General features: G+C 41.4%; 1 protein-coding gene across 3 annotated transcripts; it reads right to left on the bottom strand.

Annotated features, from left to right (window-relative positions):
* Positions 1-373: 373 nt before the first annotated feature.
* On the bottom strand, positions 374-20,813 carry RGS10 (regulator of G protein signaling 10). Of its 3 annotated transcripts, none has more exons than XM_053389048.1 (5): positions 20,615-20,812; positions 11,673-11,791; positions 10,509-10,595; positions 9,914-10,057; positions 374-2,477 (listed from the first exon to the last, which is right to left on the bottom strand). In XM_053389048.1, exons 1-5 carry the CDS (start codon positions 20,661-20,663, stop codon positions 2,331-2,333), a joined length of 546 nt encoding a protein of 181 aa, XP_053245023.1. In that variant the 5' UTR covers positions 20,664-20,812; the 3' UTR covers positions 374-2,330. The 3 variants fall into 3 exon arrangements, with proteins under 3 accessions (XP_053245023.1, XP_053245024.1, XP_053245025.1); XM_053389049.1 differs by lacking the exon at positions 20,615-20,812 and adding an exon at positions 18,242-18,386; XM_053389050.1 differs by lacking the exon at positions 10,509-10,595 and having other exon boundaries at positions 20,615-20,813.
* Positions 20,814-27,552: the final 6,739 nt, after the last annotated feature.

Raw genomic sequence — 27,552 nt, 5'->3', positions numbered from 1 at the left:
CGGGATAAATGCTGCAAGACTGATTTAGGAAGAGAACAGGGAATGTGATGTCAGAAGTTCCAGTCAAATATCTCTGTGCATAGCTAGCCAGGCAATGCTTCTGCAAACCAGTGGAACCAATGGATTAGGTGCACACAGCAGCATGGGGAATACACTTCTAGAGCATAGCAGCATCTCTTTTCATGTACATCTGTTTGCATGGTGAGTTGCCAATCATTCTTAAATTCATGGGTGAAACTACTCACAGGTGAGTTATGCTGAATCCTTTGCTAGATAGTATGCTTCTTGGGATGTGAGACAGGAATTTATGGACACACAAATAATAGGTTTGTAAGAAATAATTGAGTAAGGCATATTACACGGCATTTATTTATTGCATCTATATACTGCCAAGGCACCCAAGGCAGTTTACAATATAAAAAGTAATAAACCAAATAAATGTTATAATATATAAAAAAATCAGACTCCTCTTGGGCTGACTGATGGTCTCTTCACAGGAGTGAATGGTGGGTGGTCCCTTGCCTCTGTTTCCTCACTCCTGCCTTCCCACACAACACACAGGTCTTTCTTAAGCAGCCAAAAGGATGACAGCTGGTCCCTCCAAAGTTTATGGTACTATTTTTCTAACTGCAGACAAGCTGGTCGCAGGAGTTGCAAATTTTGAGGGGGGGAAATCACACGTAGAGTGAAATCCAATATGAGCAGAGTCTGCAGCATGGTCCACATATCACATTAAGCTGCTGTTTAAAACTGAGCTATGGTTTAATGTGAATAAGCATCATGCTTGTGCATATAACTCAAATGTTTCCACGATGCTCCTTTCCCCCCCAAAGTCAGTCATGTCACTTGAACCCAGGTTTGTGGATAGTTTCTATCTAAACAAACCATGAGCAGGAGCCAACATCTCTCCTTGGCTTACAGCTTGTGTTTTGCTTGTGGGAAACAAACCAGGACAGGAGCACCTTGTGAGCAGCGTGCACCAACATTAACATTAATTCATGGCGTGGATCATTCACATTAAACCATAGCGTGCTTTAAACTATGATGTGATGTGATGTGCAGACCGGTTCCACAACTTGGAGAGGGGTTGTTTTGATTGCTAAGGGAGTGCGCTGCTGCAGAATATACAAACAAGTTTAGGACAAAAGCAGGTGAAAATAAAACCTGGTTAGAATGTCTGTACAAAAGAAAAGAAACAAATTTTGGCAACTGAGACAGAATTCCTTGGAACAAGTACACAAGGCTTAAAAGCTAGTTCATACTTGCTGTTGAGCTGGAAATAGACACTCACTGGGTGAGGCACTAGCTTTGCATTTCGTCTTTCTGGGTAGATTAATGCAGAAGGATGCTACTGGCCAGTCTCCAAGTCTAAGCGTACTTTGAATGCAGACAAAAGGTAATTTGTGGCCTAGGTTTGTTACAGCAGTAAGCTAGCTGTTGTTTGACAAAATTAGTAACACTCTTCTTGAAATTCAGTTAGGGAGTCTCAGTTTCAGAACAAAGAAGGGGGAGAAAAAGTAAGAACCCTGAACAATAAGGGTTCACAGGAGAAATAGGCAATCTTTCCCTAGCACAAATAGATTTAAAACCAAGCCACAGAAAACCCTACAAAAGCCATTCTGAAAGCAGCTTTTAGAGTGAATAGCATGTGTTGTATTACAAAGATAGAGAAAATGATTGTTTTTCAATTATTTTGATTAGTTCCAGGGGGAAAAAGGTAGGCATGGTTTTAAACTAATGCCTCAGAGGAATAGTCTCCTGCCTTTGTACTTCCCTTAATAGAGGCTTCTCTATTCTTGTCAGTATCAGAAAAATATTTCAATTCATTTTCTTTTACTTCAGTTTAAGCAAAATTTAGGCAGAATTTGAACCCGCTCAAATAACAGTTAAAGCTTAAAAAGTGGAAAGTCTATTTACACAAGGCTCTAAGAGTGTTTTAAAAAACAGGTATACTGCCTCTCCCTCATACTACCTGTGTTTTTAAACTTATCACAATTTTATGCTACATCCCCACTTAAAAAATAATAATGATTCACAAGGAACGGTATCAAAACCAGAAGGTAAAAATAACCGAGTTTTCTGTTCACAGATTACTCTTGAGTCCTTCAGTCCTTTTAGGGGTTTAGTATAACTGCCTTGGCCAAGGGTTTCGGTGGTAGCCATTATGCAAAAACAGTTATGTCATTCAAGCAACGAAGGTTAAGCATCGCCTAACAGGGTTCTATGTTTTCCAAGCTTGAAATGCAGTTGTGTTAACCTCACAGACTAATCCTGAGAACTCATTTGGTTATTGTAGTCTCAGTGGGATCTACTGTTTGTTGTTGTTTCAATCATGTGTTGTAAATTCTAGAAGCTCTTTTCGCTACAGTTTGAGCATCTGGTAAATTCTCTTCCTGTTCTTCGGTCTGCTTCAGCTTAAGAAACACTTCTGATTTCAAGAAGCGGCTGTAGCTGTCGTACTTCATGAGGCTGAAAATCTGAAGGAGGGGCAGGGAAAACAATCTAGATGAAACAAAGCCTTAAAACACATAAACTAAGAAAGTCGTACAACAGAGATCTTCAATGAGCCCCCAAACTGTTAGACCATAATTCAACATACTAAATGAAAAGAACAAATCTGTGTCAGCTGTACTATAAACTAAGGAGAATATGTTGTTACTATTACCTCACAATAGCCATCCCAAATAAAATATGATCAGCTTTAGAATTTGTTGGGTAACTACATATCTTAAAAGTACGCAATAGGCAACCCCGTTTAAGGAAGTTTTTAAGGATTGGTACTTTTATTATGATTTTAGATATGTTGTAAGCCACCAGAGTGGCTGGGGAAAGCCAGCCAGATAGGCAGGGTATAATAAATAATAATAATAATAATAATAATAATAATAATAATAATAATAATAATAATATATATAATAATTGCAATATCACATTTTTTAAAAAAATACATCTTGAGTACTATGTATGGCACAATATACTGCTATTCCTTTTTATAACAATCCAATTTAGCCATTGTCAGATAAATGACCGGAAACCACTCTGTTACGTTATGATTTGTCTTATGTAGAAAATATCCCACTACTGAACTTAGCCAGAACAGCATATCCCCAAATGCAACCAAGTAACTACTGCAGAATCAAAAATAAAAATGAAAGCTTTGTTTTACTAGTTTTTTTTAAGTACAAGACTTCCTAAACACTGTTATTAAGTAAAGCCACTAATTCAAAGTGCTGATTTTGACCTACAAAGCCTTAAACGTCTCAGGACCACAATACCTCAAGTACCGCCTCTTCCCATATGAACCTACCTGGACCCTGAGATCATCTTCTGAGGCCCTTCTTCATGTGCCTCCTCATCAAGAGGTCTGGACGGTGGCAACACAAGAATGGGCCTTCTCTGCAGTGGCTCCCCATCTGTGGAATGCTCTCCCCAGGGAAGTTCGCCTGGAGCCTTCATTATACACCTTTTGGTGCCAGGCAAAAACGTTCCTTTTTAACCAGGCCTTTGGTTGATCTGATTGACATCCTATGCCCTTTTAAAATGTGGCTATTTGGGGGGGGGGGTTATTGGGTTGTTGTTTTTATTTAGATTATATATTGTGGTTTTATATTCTGATTTTGTTCTGTGAACTGTCCTGAGACCTCCAGGTATAGGGCGGCATATAAATTTAATAAATAAATAAATAAATTTTGGTTTGACTCAGTATACAGGTGTTATTTTATCCTAGATCACTCATTCAAAGTTCCATCTTGGCACAGCCTTCCTGACACCCTGTAGTGCAGTAAGCCAACTGGCTACTGCCAGACTTTGGAACTCCCTCCCTAGAGAAGCTAGACTGGCTCCCTCCTTGCTGTCCTTCCAATGGGTTTTTGGGAATGAGCTGCTTTTAATTAAAGGGCTCTACTGTTTATATTGTAATTATTTTATTGTCTAGTCAGGGGGAAAGGCAGGGTATAAATAAATATATATAACAGGGGCCAGCAAACTTTTTCAGCAGGGGGCCAGTCCACTGTCCCTCAGACCTTGGGGGGGTACTATATTTTGGGGGGGGTGAACGAATTCCTATGCCCCACAAATAACCCAGAGATGCATTTTAAATAAAAGGACACATTCTACTCATGTAAAAACACGCTGATTCCCAGACCGTCCGCAGGCCGGATTTAGAAGACGATTGGGCCGGATCCGGACCCTGGGTCTTAGTTTGTCTACCCATGATATATAATAATAATAACAACAACAAACAACAACTTATGAGCAACCAACAAAATTGCTGCAACCCACAGGTAAGTCTAACTTTGCCTGTTTCCAGACAGGTGGCTCCTAGTACTACCCAATCATTGTTACAAGTGAAATGGCCACTGACTTGCAATTAACTTGTCACTCCATCAGGAGTACCGTGTGTGTTTTCTGTGTGCACATCCAGCTATATTTTGCCAAAACCTGCTGCTGTAAAAGGGAGCCACTGAAGCCCAGCACATATGCCCTACCTATCATGCTTGCCATTTTTGAGCTCCATAAACTTATTTAAAATCAGTCATTTATTTATCACTATCTTTTATTTTCTAATAAAAGACAGACATAACACTAATAACACCTTATTGTATTTTCTTGTTAAGATGCTGCAAAACTATACTACAAATGGTCTAGCAGCGTCACATTGCCACCTCAGACTGACAAACAAAATAGCAAAACAGTACAATCAAATTCATCATCCTCATCATTATCATCAATACATCAAGGTTGCCAGGAACAGTATATTTCAGGAATGCTTTTAATTTTAAACTAATGAAAAAGACAGACACTTCTCTTCAGGAAGGGTCATTCCACCACCTCTTTCAGGGTACTGGGCATAAGTCCCTCATGTAGTGAGCTGTTAGCCAATATGGTTGTTGCAAGTGTCCTGCTCATGTCCCGAGGCTGCAGTAACTGAAACTGATCCCACAGGCTGTAACTGCATGGTACTCCAGGGACCTCTTATGGCCTCAAGTTCAGCATGGATCTGAATGATTTTGCCCCCAAAGTGCTTCATCAATCTCTCACAGCAGCCTGCCGAATGGTCCACAGTTAATGATACCACCCAGGTCTGATGTAGTCGATGTACCACTGCATACAAAAATCTTTTCACTGAGAGAAATTTGCACTAAATGCTAAAGGCTTTTCACAAGAATTCTCTTTTTTTAAAAAAGGGGGAGAATGCAAATTGCTTCAGAAAAGTGGAGAACTGAATTTAAGATTGGAAAAGGAGGATCTGAGAGAAATGAAATAGTAATGGAAGTAGAATAGAAGCCTATATAATCCTCTAGCTGCAGAATAATCAGAGTAGTTGTGATGGATTTCATTGCAAAGTGCTTAGAGTCACTAAACTATTAAGGAATGTTTTGCATTCTCAACCCAAATTGGGAACAAAATCTCATATGCAGAAGTTTCAAAAAGTCTGTTTCTAAAACATCATATATATGGCTAGTGGACTGCAGGCTTTTTCTTCTCTTTTTTAGCCCACAGCTGCAGGAACTCAGCACAACTCAGCCATATTGCAACAACTTTTAAATTAAAATGTATCTTTTGTGTTTCAGCTACAACATCATGATTACCAGATAAGGAGCTTGGTGGTGCTGCTTATTTTCAAACCATTAAGATGCCTCGAAGCTGTAATTTAGTTTAAGCAAAAGGAAACATTTCTAATCTGCCACATTCAGTGACTTCCAAATAAAGGTATCATATTGAGGAACCATAGTATTATATTATTGTTCAACAGTGTAACACTTTTTGCATACCACATTTAGTGATTGCCAAAAGAAGATATCATATTGACGGACTAGAGGATATTGTTGTTCATCATTGTTGCGCATTTTGTATACAAAGTTCTTAAGATACATTGAGCAAAACACCAGGCAAACATGGTTGAATGTTGGTATTAGCGAAGGAAAGAGAGTGTTCAGCAGATCGTATGATAGAGATCATATGATAAAGTTTGTGCAACAACAGATTCAGCTATGAAACCACATTTCTCAATGGTCATCTAATGTAACAAACTTCTGTACAAACAAAACTATCACATCAAGACATGGATATAATGTTCAGGCCTCAAACCCCTCTCAACTAGGTAACTAGTTGGTCTACTACTATGAACTGCGCATCTGTGATTTTGGGTTGTTGTGATAAAGACACAACTTATGCCATTTTTCAATTAAAAAGTATACAGGCTTCCCTAGAGACATTACCTCAGCCATTCCTATGATGAAGGGAGAAGTTTAGGCAGGAGGGGGGTTCCTTCCAGGGGTGCTATAGCAGAAATAGCATGCACACTAGTACTCAAAACACACACAACTGAGAGCATTGGTAAAACTTTCAGCTTGTCAGTTTCATCAGGGAGCAGAGTTAATGGTGAAGGAAATGATTTCAGAGCATGACAGAAATATACCTGTGGGATTGCATCACAGTCTAGTTACAGGTCAGAGAAGGGCAGCATCTGAAATATGAGAGCAGTGGTGGGGATTTCTCCAGTACTAGTTGGAGGGGTGTGTGGTCACATTTAAAGCAGGGGGGGGGACATAACTTGTAAACAATGGATCCCTTGGTTTTTTAAAAAAATGCACACAATTTTGGTGTTGGACTCTGTAACACAGCTTGGAAAAGGAATGATAATGTAACTGCAGCTTCTAATTGCCTTATTGACCTGAACAAATAATGTAATAAGGTAGCACTAAGAAATATGTTTGTTGATTATTTTTTAATGCTTTGAGCTCTGTGCTCTCTGATACTGTTAAAAATTGCTTTACTAAATTATATGTGATTGGGCATTGGTTTGTACCCACACCTCACGAAAGATACTTTATTGCATGGGGTTACTGTTGTGTACTAAGCTTGGATCCTAGAACAATAGGCAAGTAGAATCCTAGAATGCAACAACTGGTGGCTTGTAGGAAAAGACCGATCAGGCTCCAGGAGGAAGTTAATCAGCCTATTAGGCTGGTAGGATCGTAGAATGCAACAACTGATTAGCCTGCAGGAAAAGACCAATCAGGCTCCAGGAGGGAAGCAGAATCAGCCAATCAGATGGGACTCATTGTGTAAATAATGTATGTAAAAGCCTGAGGTTTTGGGGGGGGGCAATTCAATCACTGTTTTACAAGCTGCAATAAAGAGCATGAAATCACTACAGGACTCCAAGTATATTTCAATTACCTTTTTTAAAAAATGAAAGAAAGGAGACTTAAAAGGCAACTAGAATTCAAGCTGCCACAAACTAAGGATGTAATTCAAACCTTCTACCACCAACAGGGGGCTCTGTGGAGCCACCAAGGCATCCAGCCCTCCCACTCACCATGGCAGCAAAAGGTGTGGCAGAAGGGGTGATGGGGCCCAATCCATATGTAATAGAATCAGGTCGTAACACATATTGAGAATTGTTAATCAAAGGCTCTTCTGGCAGCCGTTAACACAACCTTTGCATTTCTAATAACCATCTAAATGAGCTTACAAAGAACTGCTACATTTTGAAATTTGGTGTTCTAAATTTAAAATGCTATCCTGCATTAGGACCCTCATGAAGGAAAGCGAGAGGCATGTGCGGGCCTGCATTATTCTTTTCTTCACTCTTTCATTTTTAATTATTTTACATATATATATATATATATATATATATATATATATATATATATACACACATGCAGCCTCTCACAGTTCAGGCTAACAGTTTGAAATGTTACAATTGGAAGTATTTGCTCAAATATGATTCGCTGGGGAATCAAGTTTAACATGCATGCCCTCCCCCATCTTTCTTTTTAGCGCAGAATCTCTCCTAGCTCAAATTAGCAAATATAATTGGTCCCACTCACCCTTCAAATGATTTTTTTTTCCAGAGTGATGTGTCAGCTTCCTGTATCTTTGTGCCTTTAGAATTTGGACAATTGTACAAACAAACCTTAAAGCCTGCCTGAGCTCCATCTTATCAGTTCATTCACTTGAGTCAGAGAGAAGGGAAGTGACATAACTGGACCATGGAGAGGCAATCATCATGCTGTCCTTGGTGAGTTGTGTTGTGAATTGCTGGGAATTTAGTTTTCTAAACAGAGCTAATCAGGGCTAAAAATTTACTGCACTTGTCCAAGGCTCATGAGGTAGGCTGGATATCTTTACTGTTTTAACATGATGAAATAAGATTGGGGGGGGACACACACTAAGTAAGCTTGAACAATCATATCTTTGCTTAATAAAATAAAGATATGGACGTGTATTTTGGCTGCATATATAACCCCTTCGTTCCTTCCCTTTGTGCAAGCAGCAAAACAAATTAGGAAGGCTTTATATTCCCTGTAGCTTCCAAACAGGTAAACTGTGGCTAACAGCTTCGGAACAACTCAGGATATTATACCAACTTCAAACCATGGTTTCATATGCTATTTTGATGCTGTTAAGCCTAGACTTCCTGCGTTGTTCTGCAGCTTGCTTGAAGGAAGCAGTGAACGGCTGCAGCTCAGCCATAAGGCTCATTTGTATCTGGGCTTAGTAAGCTGAGATATGATTACCCAAATGCAGCCAATAAAAGCTGGTCCTTTGGTCCTAATAAATGGTTCATGAGAAATATGTTCATAACTCTCATAATTCATTATGTCAGATACTGGACACTATTCATAACCAGTATAAAGCAATATAAAGCACTGACTCTAAGCACCCTGCAGTATTTCTCTGTTGCTTTAAATGTAATGAGTGCCATTTGCCAGACCCTGCAAATGAAACAGATTTATGTAGATAAACAATATGAATGTTGCTAGGCATATAAGTCTATTTATTGCAATGCTAGGCATATTTACTTGGACGTTTATTTACCTCTGAGTAAATATGCTTAGGTTGGTGTTCTGAGCCTTGCTTTCCTCCCCAAGATTAATCTGTTCATAGAAACTGGTATGACTGTGAAACTGCAGTACAGCACAAAATATTTTTTCCTAGCACAAAATATACAAATTCAAGCTTTTTAAAACTAAAAAAAAAAAAATTACACACAGATAAAGTCTCTGGTCCTCATGACTGAGAAAAAACAACCTAAAGAATCCTTTACCACTTTATGCATATGGGTAGAGAACATCTGATATCAGTGCTTTAGAATGAAGTTTCCCCCATAAGCATTAGTGAGATCTAGCACTTCCCACAAAACTAGGTAACTTTTATTATTCATTTATTTATTATTAAACTTATTAGTTTCTTTTTTTTAACCAAAGTAACTCAAATGTATAACAATGTATAAACAAGCAAGCACATACACTGAAGCCAACATAAAACAAAACAGAGGAAAACTTAAAAGCAAATAATATTTTTTAAAGGCAGGATTAAAAAGTCACACTCACTAAAGGAGGCCACAGGTAATAAAAAGCCAAAGGCCTGGCAGAAAAGAAATGTTTTTCCCTGGTACCTAAAGATATGTACTGATGTTGCCAGGTGAACCTCAGTGAGGAACCACCACTGAAATGGACCATTCTCATGTTGCCACTCTCTGGACCTCCTGTTGAGTTGCCACATGGAGAAGGGCCTCAAATGATGATTGCAGGGTCCGAGTTAGTTCATATAGGAAGAGGTGGCCTCCCCTGGGGTCCTGAGCCATTGCCAGTGTTCCAAATGCACTTTTTGACATATATCAGCTTCTGAGCCACAAAAATAATTCCAAAATCCCAAAGCCTCTGTCTTCCCACAGAAACTTTCAATAAAGTGCCTTAAAAAATGCTTGGCAAATTGTGTGGGGAAGATTAATCACTGTGGAGCTGCACCTACACCAGTGTTTCCCAAACTTGGGTCTCCAGCTGCTTTTTGGACTACAACTCCCATTATCCCTAGCTAGCAGGACCTTGAGTCTCTTTTAGCTCAGTGTTCTTGTTGGTAGCTAGACAGCCACCTAATCAGGGAAGTTTCTGAACCTTACCTGGTCTTGAAGTCTCTGAAACATTAGAGGGTGAGGTTTTTCCAATATTGACTCATCCAAACGGGATTGCCCTTCAACATTAACTTGAAAAGAAGCTTTACTTGACAGGAAAGTCATGTAAATTTCATTTGCCTTCGCTTGCATCTGTAACCAGAAGGACACATATACTAAGCAAGCGTTTTATTTTTCAATATTGTACATCTGTGGGTTTGCTAAAGCAGGAGAAAGGGGAATAATGAATGTTACGCCAAGAAACCACAGTAACAAATGCATTTCAATATGCAGCAGAAGGAAATCCTACAGACTTTTTAGACATATATTAAGTAAAAAGAATTGACTATACTTCTTTGATCTTAAAAAGAATCAGAGAACGATAAGCTTTGTCATCCATAAAACACTGTCCTCATCTGCAGTCATGTTTTTACCTCACCCCCAATGAGGTTATGTTGTTGTAAACACAAGAGAAGTAGGTCATATTATTTTCTATGTATATTCACATGATTTTGAAGCATACCTGATAGCTTTGTAGGAAATGCATGCTATGCCTCAAGACTACAATGGAATCTTTCAGTCAAATTGGTTTCGAAGACAATACCTGTTTCTCATCTTTTATCTTCTTAAACTCTTCACATGCTAGCCAGAACAAAACATTTTCTTCACTAAATTCTTTCTTTAAAAACTCCTGAAGAAAAGAGCGAGCTGTTAGATAATAAAAAACCAGATCATCATAACCTTGCTAGCCTCTCTTACTACAGGGTAAGTCCTTTAAAAGAGGCCCCGCGGATACAGAGTACACATGTTCCACAGGGCCTCTTTTAAAAGACTCACCTTTTATTATCTTAACTGGAAGGTCTGATGGAAGGGGTGGTCAACCTCAGGCCCAGGAGCCAAATGCAGCCCTCCAGGCTTCTCTATCTGGCCCTCATCACTCTCCACAGGCCAAACTCCCTCTCCCCATGCTGTATGCCTCAGTGGCCAGGCTCATGTTTTTGCCTGGCTGGAATGTGTCCTTGGACTATAATAACCCCTCTAGCTTGCATGGATGCGGAGATGGGCATGTAGAGATCTCTAATTTGAGCATTGCTGGACTGCAGTCTACTGACCAAAGGTAAGTCACATCTGTTACCCCACTCTCAACTAGCGTGTGGCCCCTGAAAGGTTACCCGCAAAGGAACTCAGGCAGAAGAAAGGATTCCTGCCACAGCTTTAGAGACTGGAACTTGGCACTTCACGCACCTCTTGTCAAACATGATGGAATCAGTCCAGAAAAAAGTTATCACCTTAACAATTTTTGCCAGTGATTCTCAAGTCTTTTATTCTCACTAAATTTTACTCAAGCCAACCTCAGAATCAATTATTATCTAAATTCTTCAAAATGAAGTAATAAAACTTAATTCTACATTGCGTCTACACCGTATTGTTGGAAACAGTACTGAAGCATATGTAAAAAGGTAAAGGTAAAAGACCCCTGACAGTTAAGTCCAGTCACGAACAACTCTGGGGTTGTGGTGCTCATCTCGCTTTACTGGCCGAGGGAGCCAACATTTGTCCACAGTCAGTTTTTCCGGGTCATGTGGCCAGCATGACTAAGCCACTTCTGGCAAAACCAGAGCAGCGCACGGAAATGCTGTTTACGTCGCGGAGATTTGAACCGTTGATTTTCCAATCAGCAAGCCCTAGGCTCAGTGGTTTAGACCACAGTGCCACCCGCATCCCCACCCCCCAAGCATATGTAGGCGGTAGTAATTAAGGTAGCAACCCTAAATCTCTTGACGCCTTCTGGATCCTCTAGTAAATTTTCTAGCGATGTCGCCCATCTTGTAGTGCCATTTAAACTTTGGTGGCTGCTGCTTGGCTTGCTGTCGCTGTCGTTTATTTCTGAAAAATTAGAAATAAAGTTGATTGAAATATATTTTTTTCACATCTCTGCCCTCTCTTATAAGAACTGGGGGCCAGCTTTGAGACTGTTTAACCAAAGCTGTTTAACCAAAGTAACTGAAAGCTCATGTTATGCATACATTTCAGTGCGGTGTCTTTTAGCCCGGAATAGCCCACAGACCTCTGTGTTCAGGAGCAAAGGCTTCCTGATGCTCCCAAGCATCCTGGCTCAAGGCCTGCAAGATGCTGTAGCATCATAAGAACACAGAAAGCCACCTTATACAAGATCAGATTATGCGTCCCTCTATCCCAGTATTGTCAACTCTGACAAACGACAGCTCTGTTGGGCTTTGGGCAGGGTTCTTTTCCATCATCTGCTACCTGATGCTTTTCAGTGGAGATGCTAGGGACTGAACCTTATTCGTGCATAATATGTGCTCTGCTGCTGAGTTATAGTAGCCCTTCCCCAAAAGGAAGGTGAGAAAATGGCCCTGGACAGGCATAGACAAACTGGGGGGAAAGCACCTTTTCCGTTCTGCAGTTTTGAAGTTTCTATGTAAGCCAGTAATTTACAAGCAAGTTTAAAACAAAAAACAAGCACTGCCATCTTATTAAGTTCATTCATTTCACAACTGCACCACAAACTGTCTCCAAGCTCTGCTGCAAAACAGTGGAACTGTCAATGCTGCTATCTGCTTTACATCACACACACCAAACCTATGAGACAACGCTTGGTAAAATGCCAAGACCGTTTCCAAAATTAAGACCTTGAGACCCATGTAAAAGTGTGTGCTGGGGTGCGGGGAGGAAAGTGGCTTTGTTTTTTAGGGAAGGGGAAGGGAGGTGCAGTGTGCAGCTATAAGTTGCTTTAGTGGAAAGTTGGCTGGAATTACATCAAACTTTTTTCATGCAGTTCCACAAATGAACATTTGGTTCCCTCCCTTTAGATGTGTTGGGGGGGGAGGGTTTTGAGGTGTAATGGGATTTTCAGATAGGTGTGATTGACAGTGATCGCTACACTTTATTTCTGTAGCCTACATCTGTACTGCTGTAGTCTGTAGGGATTCCGTCTCTCTCTCTCTCTCTCTCTAGGCATCCCATCAAGTTGAGTGGATGTCTTGAGTGTACTTGCCAATAGGGACGAGGCAGCCTACTGCTAAAGTGCCTTTCCACTCTCTAAAACGAGAATCTCTTTGTTGCTGGTTACTGGCTCAATGGAAAAAGTTCTGCATAGGTACACAACTCAAATCAAGATCAAACCAGACATGACACAGGAAATCTGCCTGCCCGCTGAACTAGACAGTAGTGTGCTTGACGGACAAAGCAGTGCTGTTTGTTTTAAGGCAGCCTCCTGTGATTCTAAGGCCTCGTATTCACTCTCAGGCATCTCAAGTAGCAAGGCTAGGTGGGGAAATTCTGCCTGAGACCCTGGAAACAGGGTGACAGTGGTCAAGTCAGGCTTATAGTCTGATCATATAATGCAACTTCATTTGTTATTCCGTTTATGGGAAAAGGCATAGTGCTCTACAGGGTGCCAGACACTCAACCAACAAACTTCACTATCAAAGAATTGTAGAGTTGTAGAGTTGGAAGGGACCGATATAATCCAATCCCTTGCAATGCAAGGATATTTTGCCCAGCATGGGGCTTCAACCCAGAGATCAAGAATCTCGTGCTCTACCAACTGAGCTATCCCAACTGAATTGTTTGCCAGATTTTTCTTTTTACCTGCAACAGCAATCTGACATGGAAAAATAAAGCGGACTAAAGTTTTTCCTGTTGCTTTACTTCCATGCTAGAAAAGGCTTCCCAAGCCACATTTCTGCATGGCATACTGCTGCTAAAGGCGCAGGAGCAGGATTTTTTTTCTTCCTCCAAGATGGCAATGCTATGAATTACCTTAGTTTTCGGACACCAGAGAATGAAGAAACAGCAATTGCTGGTTAGCACTGAAGACTTGGGATATACATAACCAATGTGGAGACTTGACAGTCAGATATAAACTACTCTGCACTGACTCCAGTACTGTCTGGAAGTTATCCACTTGTAAGGAGAGACTTGTCTGCATTCCCAAAATATAATAATTTATTTCTTAAAACTAGCTTCTGTTTTTGGCAGAATAGTCATATGTGAGCAAACATTTTTACTGCCCTAGCACTGAATATGGCATAAGTCGCATCAGAGAAGAATAAATTGCTTCAACAAGAGTTTGCCTCCCTTTATTCATACATTACATTTCCTAATGCCATGAATTTGGGCAGCAATCAAATGGTGAAGCTGCAGAAGAAGAAAGTAGATGCAAATTTATTTATTTTTTTGCTCACTACACATTTTTTAAATCCCCGGTTTGCACATTTTTATTTGATTTGATCATTTAATTTCTATACCGCCTAACATATTAAAAATATATCTAAGAGGTGTACAGAAAACTGAAGCAACAACAGACAACTTAAGCAAAATGTTACAAAAATATAACATTTTAAAAGGTTACATTAATACAAAGTTACTAATATATATAAATAAATTTCAGTTCATTTTCCCTCTGACACACTCTTCCTCTCAGCCTCCGGGTTCTCAGCCAGGGTCCAAACAAACTCTCAGCTCACCCACAAAAGTCTCACAATGAGAAGAGTTTCTGGAACCAGTGGGCATTGCACTGGTTTCTCACTCCAGACCTGTTCTTTATGGGCAGAACCAAGGTGTATGGTACTTCCTCAGGCTGCCCACAGCTGTGTCCTGTTCAGCTGTACACTTCACACCAGTTCCAGGTGCAACAGGTTTGTTGAGTTTCCCAGGGGTCTGAAGGATGGGGAAAGGGCCCCCTCCACACCCAGTTCTTTCTTCACCCTCTGTGCCCTCTCCTCCTCCAGCTGCCCTGTAGTTCATATTTTCCTGCATTTTTTCCTCTGCTCTTGACAAGTGAACATCCCCTGCAGTGGTTGCTGCAGCTTGCTGAATCTCACATGCACAACTAATACCCTATATTGCTCTCTTATATTTATTAAATTATTTGTTTGTTTCACGAGATTGATGATGATGCTCGGTTGTAATAAAACCTCAGCAAAAAGAATAAAACAATAGAATTATTAGTAAAAGAAAGGTTTAAAGCAACTATTTTAAATATTTTTTAAAAAAATTAAAATCAACAAGAAGCTAAAAACCAGATTAAAGCACATGTCAATATTCTACATGTCCTTATGGGCTTGCCTAAAAAAAATGTTTTCAGCAGGTGCTGAGAAGAGTAGAGTGAAGTTGCCGGCCTCATGTCACCAGGCAGGGAGTTCCGAAGTTTGGGTGCTGCTACACTAAAGGTTTGATCTCTAACAAATGCAAAACAAGTAATATGTGTCACAGTGCCAGTTCCTTTTATATCTTGATTTCAAAGAGCTCTTCCCACCTTACAGGTCACTCAGTGTACTTCATGGCTGAGTGGGGATTTGAATGTGGGTCCGTCTGTCCCCAGTCACAATCTGTCACAATAGTCACTACACCAAGGTAACAATAGACAATAACCAGGATATTATGGTCAAAACTTTTATGAACCTCTTTGAGTATGAGGAGACGGAAAAAAATTATAATGAGTGTTTTTCAAGTCATGTTGGTTGCTTAAGTCCTTGATTTTTTAAATGCTTATAGAAAGCTGCTGTAGACTATACATAGATGAGGCTGATTAATTATTCCTTTTATCATTACACAGAAGAAAGGGTCCAATGTGCTGAGGAAGCTATTCAGTTCAGGGAAGGTGTTAATCTCTTTACTGAGCTTAGCAAAAAAAATATCTGCAAATGCAGGATTTTTGTGCGTGAACATTACGGGGTTTTTCCCACCAAAGAAAAAAAATGACATTGACACATTGTGAGAAGGTGGGGAGTTGGCTGTACCCAGACATATTTTCCTTCTTCCTCCCTCCATTCCTCTCCCATGATCCCTAGCTAGCAGGACTAGTGGTCAAAGATGATGGGAGTTGTGGTCAGGGATGATAGGATTTTCAGTGCAACAATATCTGGGGATGCAAAGTGTTGGACCAGGATCTGGGAGATCAGGGTTCAAACCTTCACCCACGAAGCTCAATAGGTGACTTTGGGCCAGCCACCATCTCTCTGCCTAACCTCTCACAGGTTTGTTAGGAGGATAAAATGAAGCAACCTTGTGTTCCTTAAAGTAAAGGAGGGGTATAAAATTAATAATACTAACAAACCACAAAGTGCAGCTTCTTCCATCCCTGCAGTACAATGGTACCTCGGGTTAAGAACTTCATTCGCTCTGGAGGTCCCTTCTTAACTGAAACTGTCCTTAGCTGAGGTACCACTTTTGTTAATGGGACCTCCTGCTGCTGCCGCCTCGCTGCTGCTGCACGATTTCTGTTCTCATCCTGAAGCAAACTTCTTAACCCGAGGTACTATTTCTGGGTTAACGGAGTCTGTAACCTGAAGCGTCTGTAACCCAAGGTACCATTGTACAGTGCCAGAAAGGTCATTAAGTTAATGAGACAACTTTTTAAGGTATAGAAGTTCTCAGGGCCTGAACATAACAATGCTAAATTCAGATGAATACATCTACTCTGGGCAAAAACAAAACAGATTTCATAGGAGCAGACTACAGGAATATATGTAGTTGCTTTGAAATTGTGCTTCTCAAAGTTTCTCTCATTTTAGATGACAGATAGTGGATCAAAGTACTCCTTTAAGATTTGATTATTTCCTTTGTTTGGCTATTAAAGAGTTACTGAATGCCAAGAATAATGATATGTGGAAGTGCTTCATATTTTCATTTAGATTCAGCTTTTGATCTTCTGATGGGAGTGCTTACTTGCTTTGGTTGATGTATCTCAGGAAGCTGTTTATTCTTTTTTTGGAAGCTGATTAGTAGGAAAAATTGACCCAGCAGCAACGACTGTTGGAATGAATCGTTTGCTAGATCTGCCTTTGTTTGTTTTGTCCTTTACTAGAATGGCAGATGCTGGGTTTTTAATTGAGCTCTTACCCTACTAAATATTAATTGTAAAAAAATAAATTTCTTCCTTGAAATCTGCAAAAAAAATAGCAGATTATCTAACAAAAAGTTGCATTAGAACATTCATTGGTTACAGGATACTAACTGTAAAAATTATTTTCTTCCTATAAAAATGCAAATTAGATAGCAAACTATCTAATACAATGTTTCACTAAAACTTTCACTGGTTACAGAAAACAACTATCCTGTTGTTGTTGCTGTTGCTGTTGTTTTGCAAGAACCAACAACTCACAAATCTAATTGTTATGATGCTCCGAGTAGGAAAGGGAAAAAAAGATTCTCTACTTGGAACTTATGCAGTGCAAATCTATGCATATTTAATAAGAAGTTAGCCACATAGATATAAATGCTACTTACTCCCAGGTTAGTTTAAGTAGATCGGGTCATTGTGTTATAGATGTACCTTGTATTTGACTATATAAATATTATGGCAACAGACCACTGCCTGCAGCGGGAAAGCTGTGCACGCATCTTATCCACCCTTCCAGCCCTCTCCTCCTTTTTCTAGTCAATTACATGACATATGGGGGACTGGATGGGGATATGGGATGTACATACAGACTTCCCATTCCCCATAATGACCCATTGTCCACTCACACATGCAACTGCGTAATTCTCTTTTGAGCCCTATGGAGAATCCTCTACACATGGGCTCCATGTCTGTGCAAAAAATAATTACACTCAAAGGGTTGAAAAAACACAGTTCAATATGTTTGTATGATTAGGATCCCATCCAGTAAACATATGATGGCTGAGAAACCTTAGCCTGTTTATGCCTTTCTTCTTGACTACAAAATGATAATCAAGAACATGAATGCACATTACACAAGTACAGTTTCTTATCTTAAATGTGAGAATACAAGCATCCAAGACTTAGGACAGGATTGTCAAAAGTATTTGTGCACCTGACACAAGTTAAAACAGGTGGTATTCATAACTGAGCTCACTTGTCTAACTATAACTCAAAAGGATTTTGTCTCTATTTAGCCAGTACAATTGCAGGTCATCCCATTAAGTTCAATGGTGCTTGCTTCCATGTAAGTGTGCATAGTGTGGTTGCGATAATCAGCACACATTATCTAGATGTAAATCTCACTGATATCTGCTAGACTGTCTTCTTCAAAGTAGAAGCTGGTGTAAGCCATAGAACTTAACAAAGTGAATACAGAACTTCATAAAGTTCTATCAGCTATTTAAAGCTGGCTCTTAAATTATCTTTTCTCATTACTTACATCTCTACCCTCCCCCCCCCCAAAAAAAATAAGCTGAAAAGCAAGCAAATAGGCAAACAGTTAATGTTAATGACAATAAGCAGCTTTCTCTAAGATAATAATAATAATAATAATACCCTTTCCTTTGCAAACTTCAGCTTGGAATTAATAACCCATGGTGAAAATCATTCATAGCAGCACAACTAAAGAGGTAAATTCCTCTTACTTTCCATGTAGATAATAATCACTTGAGACGTTCCAATGCCTATTTTCTTCTAGGAGCTGTTGTTTCTAAAGGACATTTCGGCTACAGTAGCTTGTGCTTTGAATGTCTGGGTTTGCTCAAATTACAAGCCCAAACATCCTCTTTTGAATCACTGGTTTCCACTTTTAACTATGAGGAAGGAAACCTAAAAGACATTCTGCACATGTAGCATATTTAGGAGCCTTCTCAAGGAACATTTCATGTTTTTAAAACTTTTTTTTAAAAAAAGCTAGGTTTAAAGCTAGGTTTTCTCACAAAGCAGAACTCAAATATTATAATACTACACATTTCAACCCCAATTTCTCAGAATGCTTTGGTTTGGTTTGCTCTTTGCAGCCCAACTATTCATACAGACTATTGGGTTAAGATATATTAATCAGAATTTTTCAAATCAATGAAATTATAGGGGGGGCAATCTATTTTCAAAGCAAATTAAAAAAACTAATTGGACATCGAACTCGGACATCAAATTTCAAGATATTAGTAAACTGGAAAAAGATTCAGGGAATAGCAACAAGTAGGAATGATTTGGAAGTATTTGGAACATATGAGAAAAAACAGGAGAATACTGCATTTAAGCTATGGAAAAAATTAGAGGGAAAATAAGCACTATCTGAAAAAGCTGCTGTGAGGAAGTTGGAATTCATGAAGAGCAAGAATGGATTTAAGATCCTAATCCAAAGACATTACTAGAAAGTGTCCTGTTTCTGTACAAGTTTCAGATGAATGCATCTAGAATTGTAATACTGAGTTTAGGCTGAATATTTGGGGAAATTCCTTTCAAATTGTAAGAAAAACAAATCAGTGGACTTCATGCCTCATATGAGCAATAAATCAGTCAGCATTGTCAAAGGAAGAGTTTAAAAAGAACCGGACAAGCATCAATCAGCAATGTACAAACTAAGGCATTTCATGCTTATGGTCAGGGGGCTTAAACCAGATGACTTGGGGGAACTTCCACACCCCCTTCTACTTTTGCAAGTTATAGTTTTCTGTTAATACTGTGTACAACCGGGGGTTTAAATCCAAGGCAGGTTCTTTGGGTCTGCCCATCCTCAAAAACTTTAAAATCTGATTAGAAACAATGCAGAAAAGCATTCTTAAACAGGAACTCTAAAACAGAACCACTCTGTTCTACAGTGTAGAAGAAGAAGAAGAAGAAGAAGAAGAAGAAGAAGAAGGGACCATTCAAATCTTTTTTGGTAATTAGGATCTGCACTTCGTAATCCCAAACTAAAACTTTTACCATCGATACTTTTAAAGACAATGTTTATTATTTCATCTTACCATAGTCAGATTTAAGATGGCAGGAAATAAAGTATTGCATTTTAGGGAGCTGCTCAAAGGAGACAGGTTTAAACATTTTGCAACAAGCTGGATTTCTCTGCATTTTTTTGGTAAGGCAATGTTTTCCATTATGTCCTAAACTTAATGAATAAGCTTGTGAGAGTTTATTTTTGAGAGACTGAAGCAGGGCTTGCTCATTGTGACATCCATCCCTCCTTCCCTAAATACGTTCTTATTTCAAAGTTCTCTTTCTGCCTCCAGTGGAAGTCCAGGTCAGCTGACTCAAGCTGACTTGGGTCTCTTCTTGTTATTCACCGCTGAACGTATGAGACGCATTTTCCCTTGAAAGGGACGTGCCGACCAGTGGCATCGGGCGCCACCTTGTTCTCCTGGGTGCCGGGCTCCTTTCGAAGCTCCTCGGTGGCTCCAGAAGTAACAGCAGCGGGAGCGAAGCCAGCCCGTCGTCTGACTCACAAGAGCCGGCGGGCGGGCGCATCTGCACGCCAAAGTGGCGTTTCTTCCACCTCCCATTTCGAGATGCCCCGCTCTTCAGACGGGTGCTGACAACCCCGCTCCTCGGCCAACAGGGGCGAGAAACGAAGGTTCGCTTCCTCCCTCGCTTTTCCTCTTTTAACACGAATCCGCCTGCCTGGCAACCGCTAGCCAGACAGCCCAAACCCCAGCGGCGCGCCTTCCTCTTTCGGCTGCACGCTTCCTCGGGCTGCTGCCCTCCTCCTCCTCCTCCTCCTCTCTTCTTCTTTTACTTTGCGGAAAGTTACCCTCCTCCGGCTGCCTTTCTCGAGGCCGAGAAGCAAAACGCACAGCGCGCGGCTTCCTCCCGTGAGGGAAAAGAGCCGCCAAACTGGAGCAGCCCCCTCAGAAAAGCGGGGCGACGGCGGCGGCGGCAGTCCCACCCCCTCCCTCGCGAGGCTCAGGGCGGGCACGCGGCGCTTCTGCCCCCTGGCGCTCCGCGGCCGCCCTGGGCTCGACCCCCCTTGCTCTCCGCGGCGCGAAAGCAGCTGCGCGCGTGGGAGAGAGAGACCTTACCTGACGGGGGCCGCTTCCTGCTGAGCCTGCTCACCGCGCGGGTGAACATCTCTCGCCGGCCGTGGCGGCGCCGCGGCGAGGAGGAGCCCGGGGGGCGGGCGCCACGTCCAGGAGGAGGAGGAGGCGTCCGCGCTCTCCCTCTCCCGGCTAGCGCTCGCCCGGCTTCCCTGGGAGGCGCCTCGTGCAGCTCCTTGCGCGCTCTGCTTGACGGCGCGCGTCACGTCAGCTCTTGTCTCGGCGGCGAATGGGGAGCGCGCGGGGGGGGGGGTGTACAGCCGCGAGCAAGAGCTGAGCCTCGCCTTTCTTTTGGCGGGAAGGAGGAGCGGGCCACTAGCTAGGCGCGCTCCTAGGCCCCGCTTCTCCGCAAAGATCCTCGTGCGCTAAGGCCCCTTCGATAGAATCATAGAGTCGGGAGAGATCCTGAAGGTCATCTCGTCCAGGCCCCCCTGCAACGCAGGGATCATTATGCGCAGGGATCTAACCAACGGGGCTGTACAGCTTTTGCGTCGCCTCCAGCTGCGCCTGCTTATCAGGTGGGAGGCCTGGAAACAGAGAGGGAAAGAGCCGAGGCAGGGGCCACTCGACTCAACACCCAGGCCTTGCCTGCAGCTTCAGTTTTATCCAGGCAATGGAATCCCCCTTGGGAGTAGCTCTGGTGGAAAGCGATGGGACTTCCTTCCCATGTTGTGCAATTGTGAAGGGTTCATGGGGTGGCCATGAGCAAGACTGGCGCATCCATAACAGCCGCAGCATTTGGGACTTGTGTGTTTTCTGCCCAAAGCATGCATCCTTCAACAGTCCCAAGAGCATGTTTGAGGTGTGCAGCCTCCTTCTCCCAGTGCACGTTTCTTCAGAAGGAGCATGACCTTCAGAGAGGTTTATATTCTCAAGTACTGCTGGGCTGCATAGCCTTAGGGGGCAAAAATGAGAACCATCCGTAATAAATTGAAACTGCCTTGGAAATGACTAGCCAAGCATGTCAGTGCAGTTATGAGCATTTTACAGTGGCAGTATCTTGCTGGCCCCAATCGCTACTCTTTGCAGATAACGCAAAGATATTATGCACATAATCAGCTCCCACAAGCTGCATGAGAAAGCAGATAATGAGAAAGCAGATATTGTAACTGTTAGATAAATTGAATGAGATTGGCATTTTTCTTGCAACTACTCAAAATGCAAGGAAAAGCTTGTCAAAATTCTGTGTGAAGGAATGACTCTCATACTTGGATTACCTTTTGGACCAGGGAATTCATAACTGATAGGTCCCAGAGATGCAGGAAGGTAAACATAGCAAGCGTTGTAGTTTATTGAACTTTTCCCGTCATTTGTACTATATGTATTCATAAAATACATATAGTATATGCATATATGCATACATATATGCATGCTGTACCAAAAGAGCTAGTGTTTCCCAGTAAATACTGGCCTGCAAGAGCTCCAACTGGAGAACAGCCTTTACCAAAGGTGTCATGCACTTTGAAGAAGCACAAACTCAGGACAAAAAGGGAAAACGAGCTAAGAGGAATGCACGTTTGGCAAACCCTTACTGTGATCAACTCCTGCCCCAACCATGCAAGGACATGTGGACCCAGAATTGGCCTCTGCAGTCATTTACGGAGTCACTGTTAAGACCGTGTCCATGAAAAACAATCTTACTCAGTTATGAGTGATTGCCGAAGAAGAAGAAAAAGTTCAAAAGAGCCCCTTCTCTATGTCCTACTGTGGTATAGCAGCCAGAAACAGTGAAACCTGGAGAAAAATGACTTTTTTAAAAAAAAAAAAAAACCTGCTTAGAAGTGTTCCATGCACCTGCTATGTCCATCTGTAGTAAAACAAGAGCCAAAACAAGTGACAAGAACCATGACTCCATGGAACGGGGATATTTTATGCCAAACCATTTTACTTTCATTCCTCCAGCTTCAGCTGAGCAACAAATGTGCTTTGTAAACAGTGCCCTAGTGTGATCTACACACTCCTCCAAAATTATTTTTATTGATATGTACAAGGGGTGTTCATTGAAGATTTCCCCTGATGTACTTTCCATGGATGAGACAAACAAAACTGGACACAGTTATTAGTCCTTCTCCACCTCCTGCAGTTCACAACTTATATGTTGAATTATGGTGCTGGAGGAGACTCTTGAGAGTCCCGTGGACTGCAAGAAGATCAAACCTCTCCATTCTTAAGGAAATCAGCCCTGAGTGCTCACTGGAAGGACAGGTCGTGAAGCTGAGGCTCCAGTACTTTGGCCACCTCATGAGAAGAGAAGACTCCCTGGAAAAGACCCCGATGTTGGGAAAGATGGAGGGCACAAGGAGAAGGGGATGACAGAGGACGAGATGGTTGGACAGTGTTCTCGAAGCTACCAGCATGAGTCAAACACTTCTCCCATTACTTTATGCAGCTGTGGAGACCTCGTCTGTAGAAGTCGGCAGGTTGTGTCAGAAGCCACGACTTGACCTCAGAAATCAGTATTTCATCATCTGGAAAAAGCTTGTCCATCAAAAATAACTTCATGTTTGGAAAGATGTGGCAGTCCAACGGTGTGAGGTCGGGAGATAAGGACAGTGAGGAAGGATTTCATAGCCACAGGATTGTGCTTCCGTCTGAGCAACATGCGAGTTGTGAACTGCAGGAGGCGGACACCTTTGGTCAGCATACCATACCACGCCTCTCGATTATGATAGCCTTCTGCAATTTCTGCAGCAGTGAAGCATAGTATGTTCCAGCAGTTGTGGTACCCTTTGCCAGGAAATCCATCATCACTACTTCGCGCTGGTCCGAAAACACCGTGAGCATGACCTTGCCTGCTGTCTGTTGAACACATACCTACTTTGCAGGTGGTGAGGCAGAGTGCTTCCACTGTTTGGACTGGGATTTAGTCTCTGAGTCACCCATGTTTTGTCCTGAGTAATTAGTCTGGCGAAGAAGTCATCATGGTTTTCGTGACCAAAGAGACCATGAGCATGTGACTCATTCCTGCTTCTGGAAAGGTGACAGCAGCCAGGGAACCCACCGTGCAGACACCTTTCCCATGCTCAAATGGTCATGAATGGTTTTTTTCTACAGAGCTCACACTGATCTTAACATTTGCAGGTAGTTGGTGAATGGTTATGTGACGATCCTCCAAAATGGCAGCCTCCACTTGCCAGATGGTGTCTTCATCAATGGCAGACTGTCATCCTCCAGGAATGGGAGCCATTCCACCAAAGTCCGACCACACTTGAACTGACGATACCAGTGCTTGACTATGTCATACGGTGGGGCATCCTCCCCGTAAGTCCCTTTCATCTCATCAAACGTCTCCCGTGGTATGTGCTCTTTCAAGTATAAGAACCTGATGACTGCTCTGCATTCAACTGGTTCCATTACCAGATGTTACTCAACATTAGCACCAGTAACATAGAAACTGTTAGGAGTTCAGAGCTACATATTACCACATTACCTATGGAGAGATGTATCATTATACGTGTGCAATTTCATCCGCCTACAATAACCGGAAGTGGGTCAGGGGAAATCTTTAATGAGCGACCCTCATACAAAGTTGCTCTCTTGCAGTGCAATAGGACATACTGCAAGGGAACATGTGTATCGGATTGCAGCCAGAGGTTTAACCTAGGTGGAATCTACACACATAAAAACAGTTCTGAAAATGCTTTTTTTTAGCACTTAAAAAAAAATACATTGAATTTTCCATGAGGCTCACCATTGCCATCTAGTGTCACATTGTATATTTCACTTAAAACACATTTAAAATGTTTTATTTGCAGCTGTATAGCTGAGTCCCTACTCTTGTCAATAACCACTTGCCTGATCTGCCTGTGGGGAGGACAAATCAGTTCCAAGTTTCAGGCAACCAGGCAGAAAAGCTGTGTAAAAAGTTAACAGGCAGGAGTGGGGAAATGAGGTCCACTCATACAACAGGCCACTTTACTCCACCCACCACCACCACCCACCCACCTGCTTCCACCCCTAAATCTGGGCTGGAGGATTGGGGAAACCCAGAAAAAGGGTTTCAGAGGTGGTGGTGCAGGCACAGATGGGGAGGAGAAGATGGGAAAGTCTTGTCCAAGCAGATCTCATTCTCCACACACATACCTCACTTAGCACAAAGGTTGAATCCAAACCTTTAAATTATTGAATTGAAATTGATTCAAATTAAAAACTGCCCAAAGTTCCACAGCAAAAGGAACGTTATTCATTACTCAGAAATTATATGAACAACTTGCAGGTGTAATTCAGATATTTATTTATTAATTCAGTGTATTTTTTCAGCCTGTACATTGACTAAACCATGTACATTGACTAAACCATTACATGTGAATCAGCCCAATGAGTTCTCTGGTCAGCTCTTTAAAAGCAGGTATTTGGTACTAAAAGTTTCCTTTGAATTTCAAATACTCATTTCAATGTTGAATATGGTAGAAGTCCTTGTATTTTTTGCGCAAGTGCCCCAAAGGCTGTTACATAATTTGCTATGTTGTTGTAGTTGTTGTTGTTCAAGTGTATTAATACCCCACCTTTTTCTCCAAAGATTTCAAGTTAGCATACGTGGTTCTCTCCCCTCCTTATTTCATCCCCAGAGCACTATGAGGAAGCTTAAGCTGAGACTGCTATCTCTGGAAACTGCTGGTGTGAACTCTTGAGTTGAGATAACATGACTTTGTCCCAAATTTAATTTTCTGTCTAAATCCTTCTCTTCCAACAACTACAGGCAAATTTTATGAGGTCCAAATGACTAACACAACTGAAAAAATAAATCACAAAGGGACAGTGATACCAAAAGGTGTCTGGCTTGAGCTCTCCACCCGCAACATTTCATTTATATTATTCTGGGCAAAAATTGCACTTCTCCATTCCAGGCGGAACCCAAAATCCTCCTTGTGTGCAGTAGTTTTCTGACTTGCAATGTCCTTTTTTCTCTCTCACTTCTCCCTTGCTTCCTTTTTTCAGTTCTCTTTCAGCACTGCAGACTTTGAAACTGCTGAGCTAAACTTTCCACCCTGGCTAACTTTAGCAAGACCTGCGATATTTTGTGCCTGAGTAATACGTTCTCCAGGAAATATCTAGTATCTAGAGAGCAAGACGACAGAGTGTTTGCTGGTATTTTTTTATTTTATTTTTAGCTTTATGAACAGGAGTGTGTGATTCTGAACTCATTTCTGTGGTTTATCTCTGTAGATCGTAGCATAAGTATAAATGCTGACATAACTTCAGTGTGACGTGAGATTCTCCATCATGAATGAACCTTGCTTGGTACAAGCCTGATACCAGCCTCGTCTCAAAAACGTGCCCTGGATTTATTCAGAGAGAACATCCTGAGCTCCACAAACCTTGTAAACTCAAGTTGCTAGCAAAGTCTATTCAAACTCCTGAATGGGGGCCATCAAGGTCATGGTGCAACAATAATAAGGCAGAGAGCAGACAAAGATGGCCAAGTTCAGTAAATGGCTCATGATCACAGTCTTTCACCCTTTCGTTAAGCAAAGAGCGTGGCCAGTTTTTAGTCATTTTCTCACTAGGATGGGCAAGGTGAGAAAGGGTTTCAAAGCGCCCCTCCCCCACTTCACTATTAGGAGGCATTAGCTAAATATATTATTTAAAACTCCAGATTCCCAGTAGGCAGGTGGCTCTGCTAGTTCAACAGAACGTATCCAGCACTCTCAAGGACCAGCATATATGCACTTAAGGACAGGTGTATTTTTCTGCCAGGCTCTAGTGTGGGTTTCTGTGGAAAAAATGTATTTGAAAAATGTTAAGTATTTCTGTTACTCTTTAGATCAAGGTGTATTTGTATTTTGTGAGCTGCTGCCTGCTTAAATTGTAATTTTGCCTTCTGAAGTGTCGCTTATGTTTCATATATTAACCAAGCTTTCTTTATTCCTTTGGTGTGAGAAATTATTGTGGGCATAAGTTAAAGGGTTAAGACATATTCATAACAAGGGCAGCAGCAAAAGATCCCAAACCTCTCCTTGGGTTGTGTATGAATCCACGTGAGTGCTTGGACATGCTTGTATGGAGGAAGCAACCATTATAAATTTTAAGAACATCCAGCTCCTAAATATATATATAACCCATAACTTTCATTCTACAGATGCATTTACAATAAGCAGTGGAGCTTGTAAACAATGCCATTTATGTTTGCAGGTCAAGCTGTTTAAAGGGCAACAAGAGATAAAATATGACCAAGTGAAGTCAGTTTTCACTTATTCCTCTTTCGTCTGTGTTGAAATGGCTCCATGTGCCGTGATTAAAAGGCATTTCCTGTGTTTGCATATGAAGCACAGCTGTGGAATGTTCTTCAAAAGACTTTTACAAAACTTAAAAGTTTTAGATGATATATATTTTTATGCATAATCTTGAATCTTCTGTCATTTGGCTGGAATTTACTTAGAAGTATCTAACAAACAAGTGCAAATGTACTGGAAGAAAACAAAACTGTAATGACATCAACAAGGGTGCTACAAATGCTAAGAATATAATTTGGGTGGGAAACAGACAATTTCAATAAGAACCTCTCTCTCTCTCTCTTTCTGTCTTAAACAACAGAAAGTAAGCACATAACTAAGGGGCCAAAACCAAATATTTTTTTGGAACAAGATTGTTGTTGGCATCTGTCTGTCTTGAGAGTCAATGCAGTGCGCCTCTGGGGGTGAAGTCAAACCACTGTGGTAGCAGCACTGAAGTGACCTCATTGGGGTGCAATGTGTATGGAGGTCCAGGGCTGCCCAGACGACAAGACTGTCCTCTTGGCTGTGCTGATATGGTCCAAAGGAAAGGAAAGCAATATATTTGGCACCAGCTTAGCTGCAGGAGTTGCCAGGAGGCGGCCTACAAGGTGCCATCCAACTGTCTTAAGGATTGCACTCTGGATCTCTATAGGGCTTACCCCTTAGCTTTTTCTTTTCCCAAAGATATTCTGTAAGGCAGTGAAGGTT

This window comes from Podarcis raffonei, chromosome 5 (genome assembly GCF_027172205.1).
Source record: "Podarcis raffonei isolate rPodRaf1 chromosome 5, rPodRaf1.pri, whole genome shotgun sequence".
Classification (NCBI taxonomy): domain Eukaryota; kingdom Metazoa; phylum Chordata; class Lepidosauria; order Squamata; family Lacertidae; genus Podarcis; species Podarcis raffonei.
Note: the sequence above shows the minus strand (reverse complement) of the source record. Positions and strands in the feature narration are given on the sequence as shown.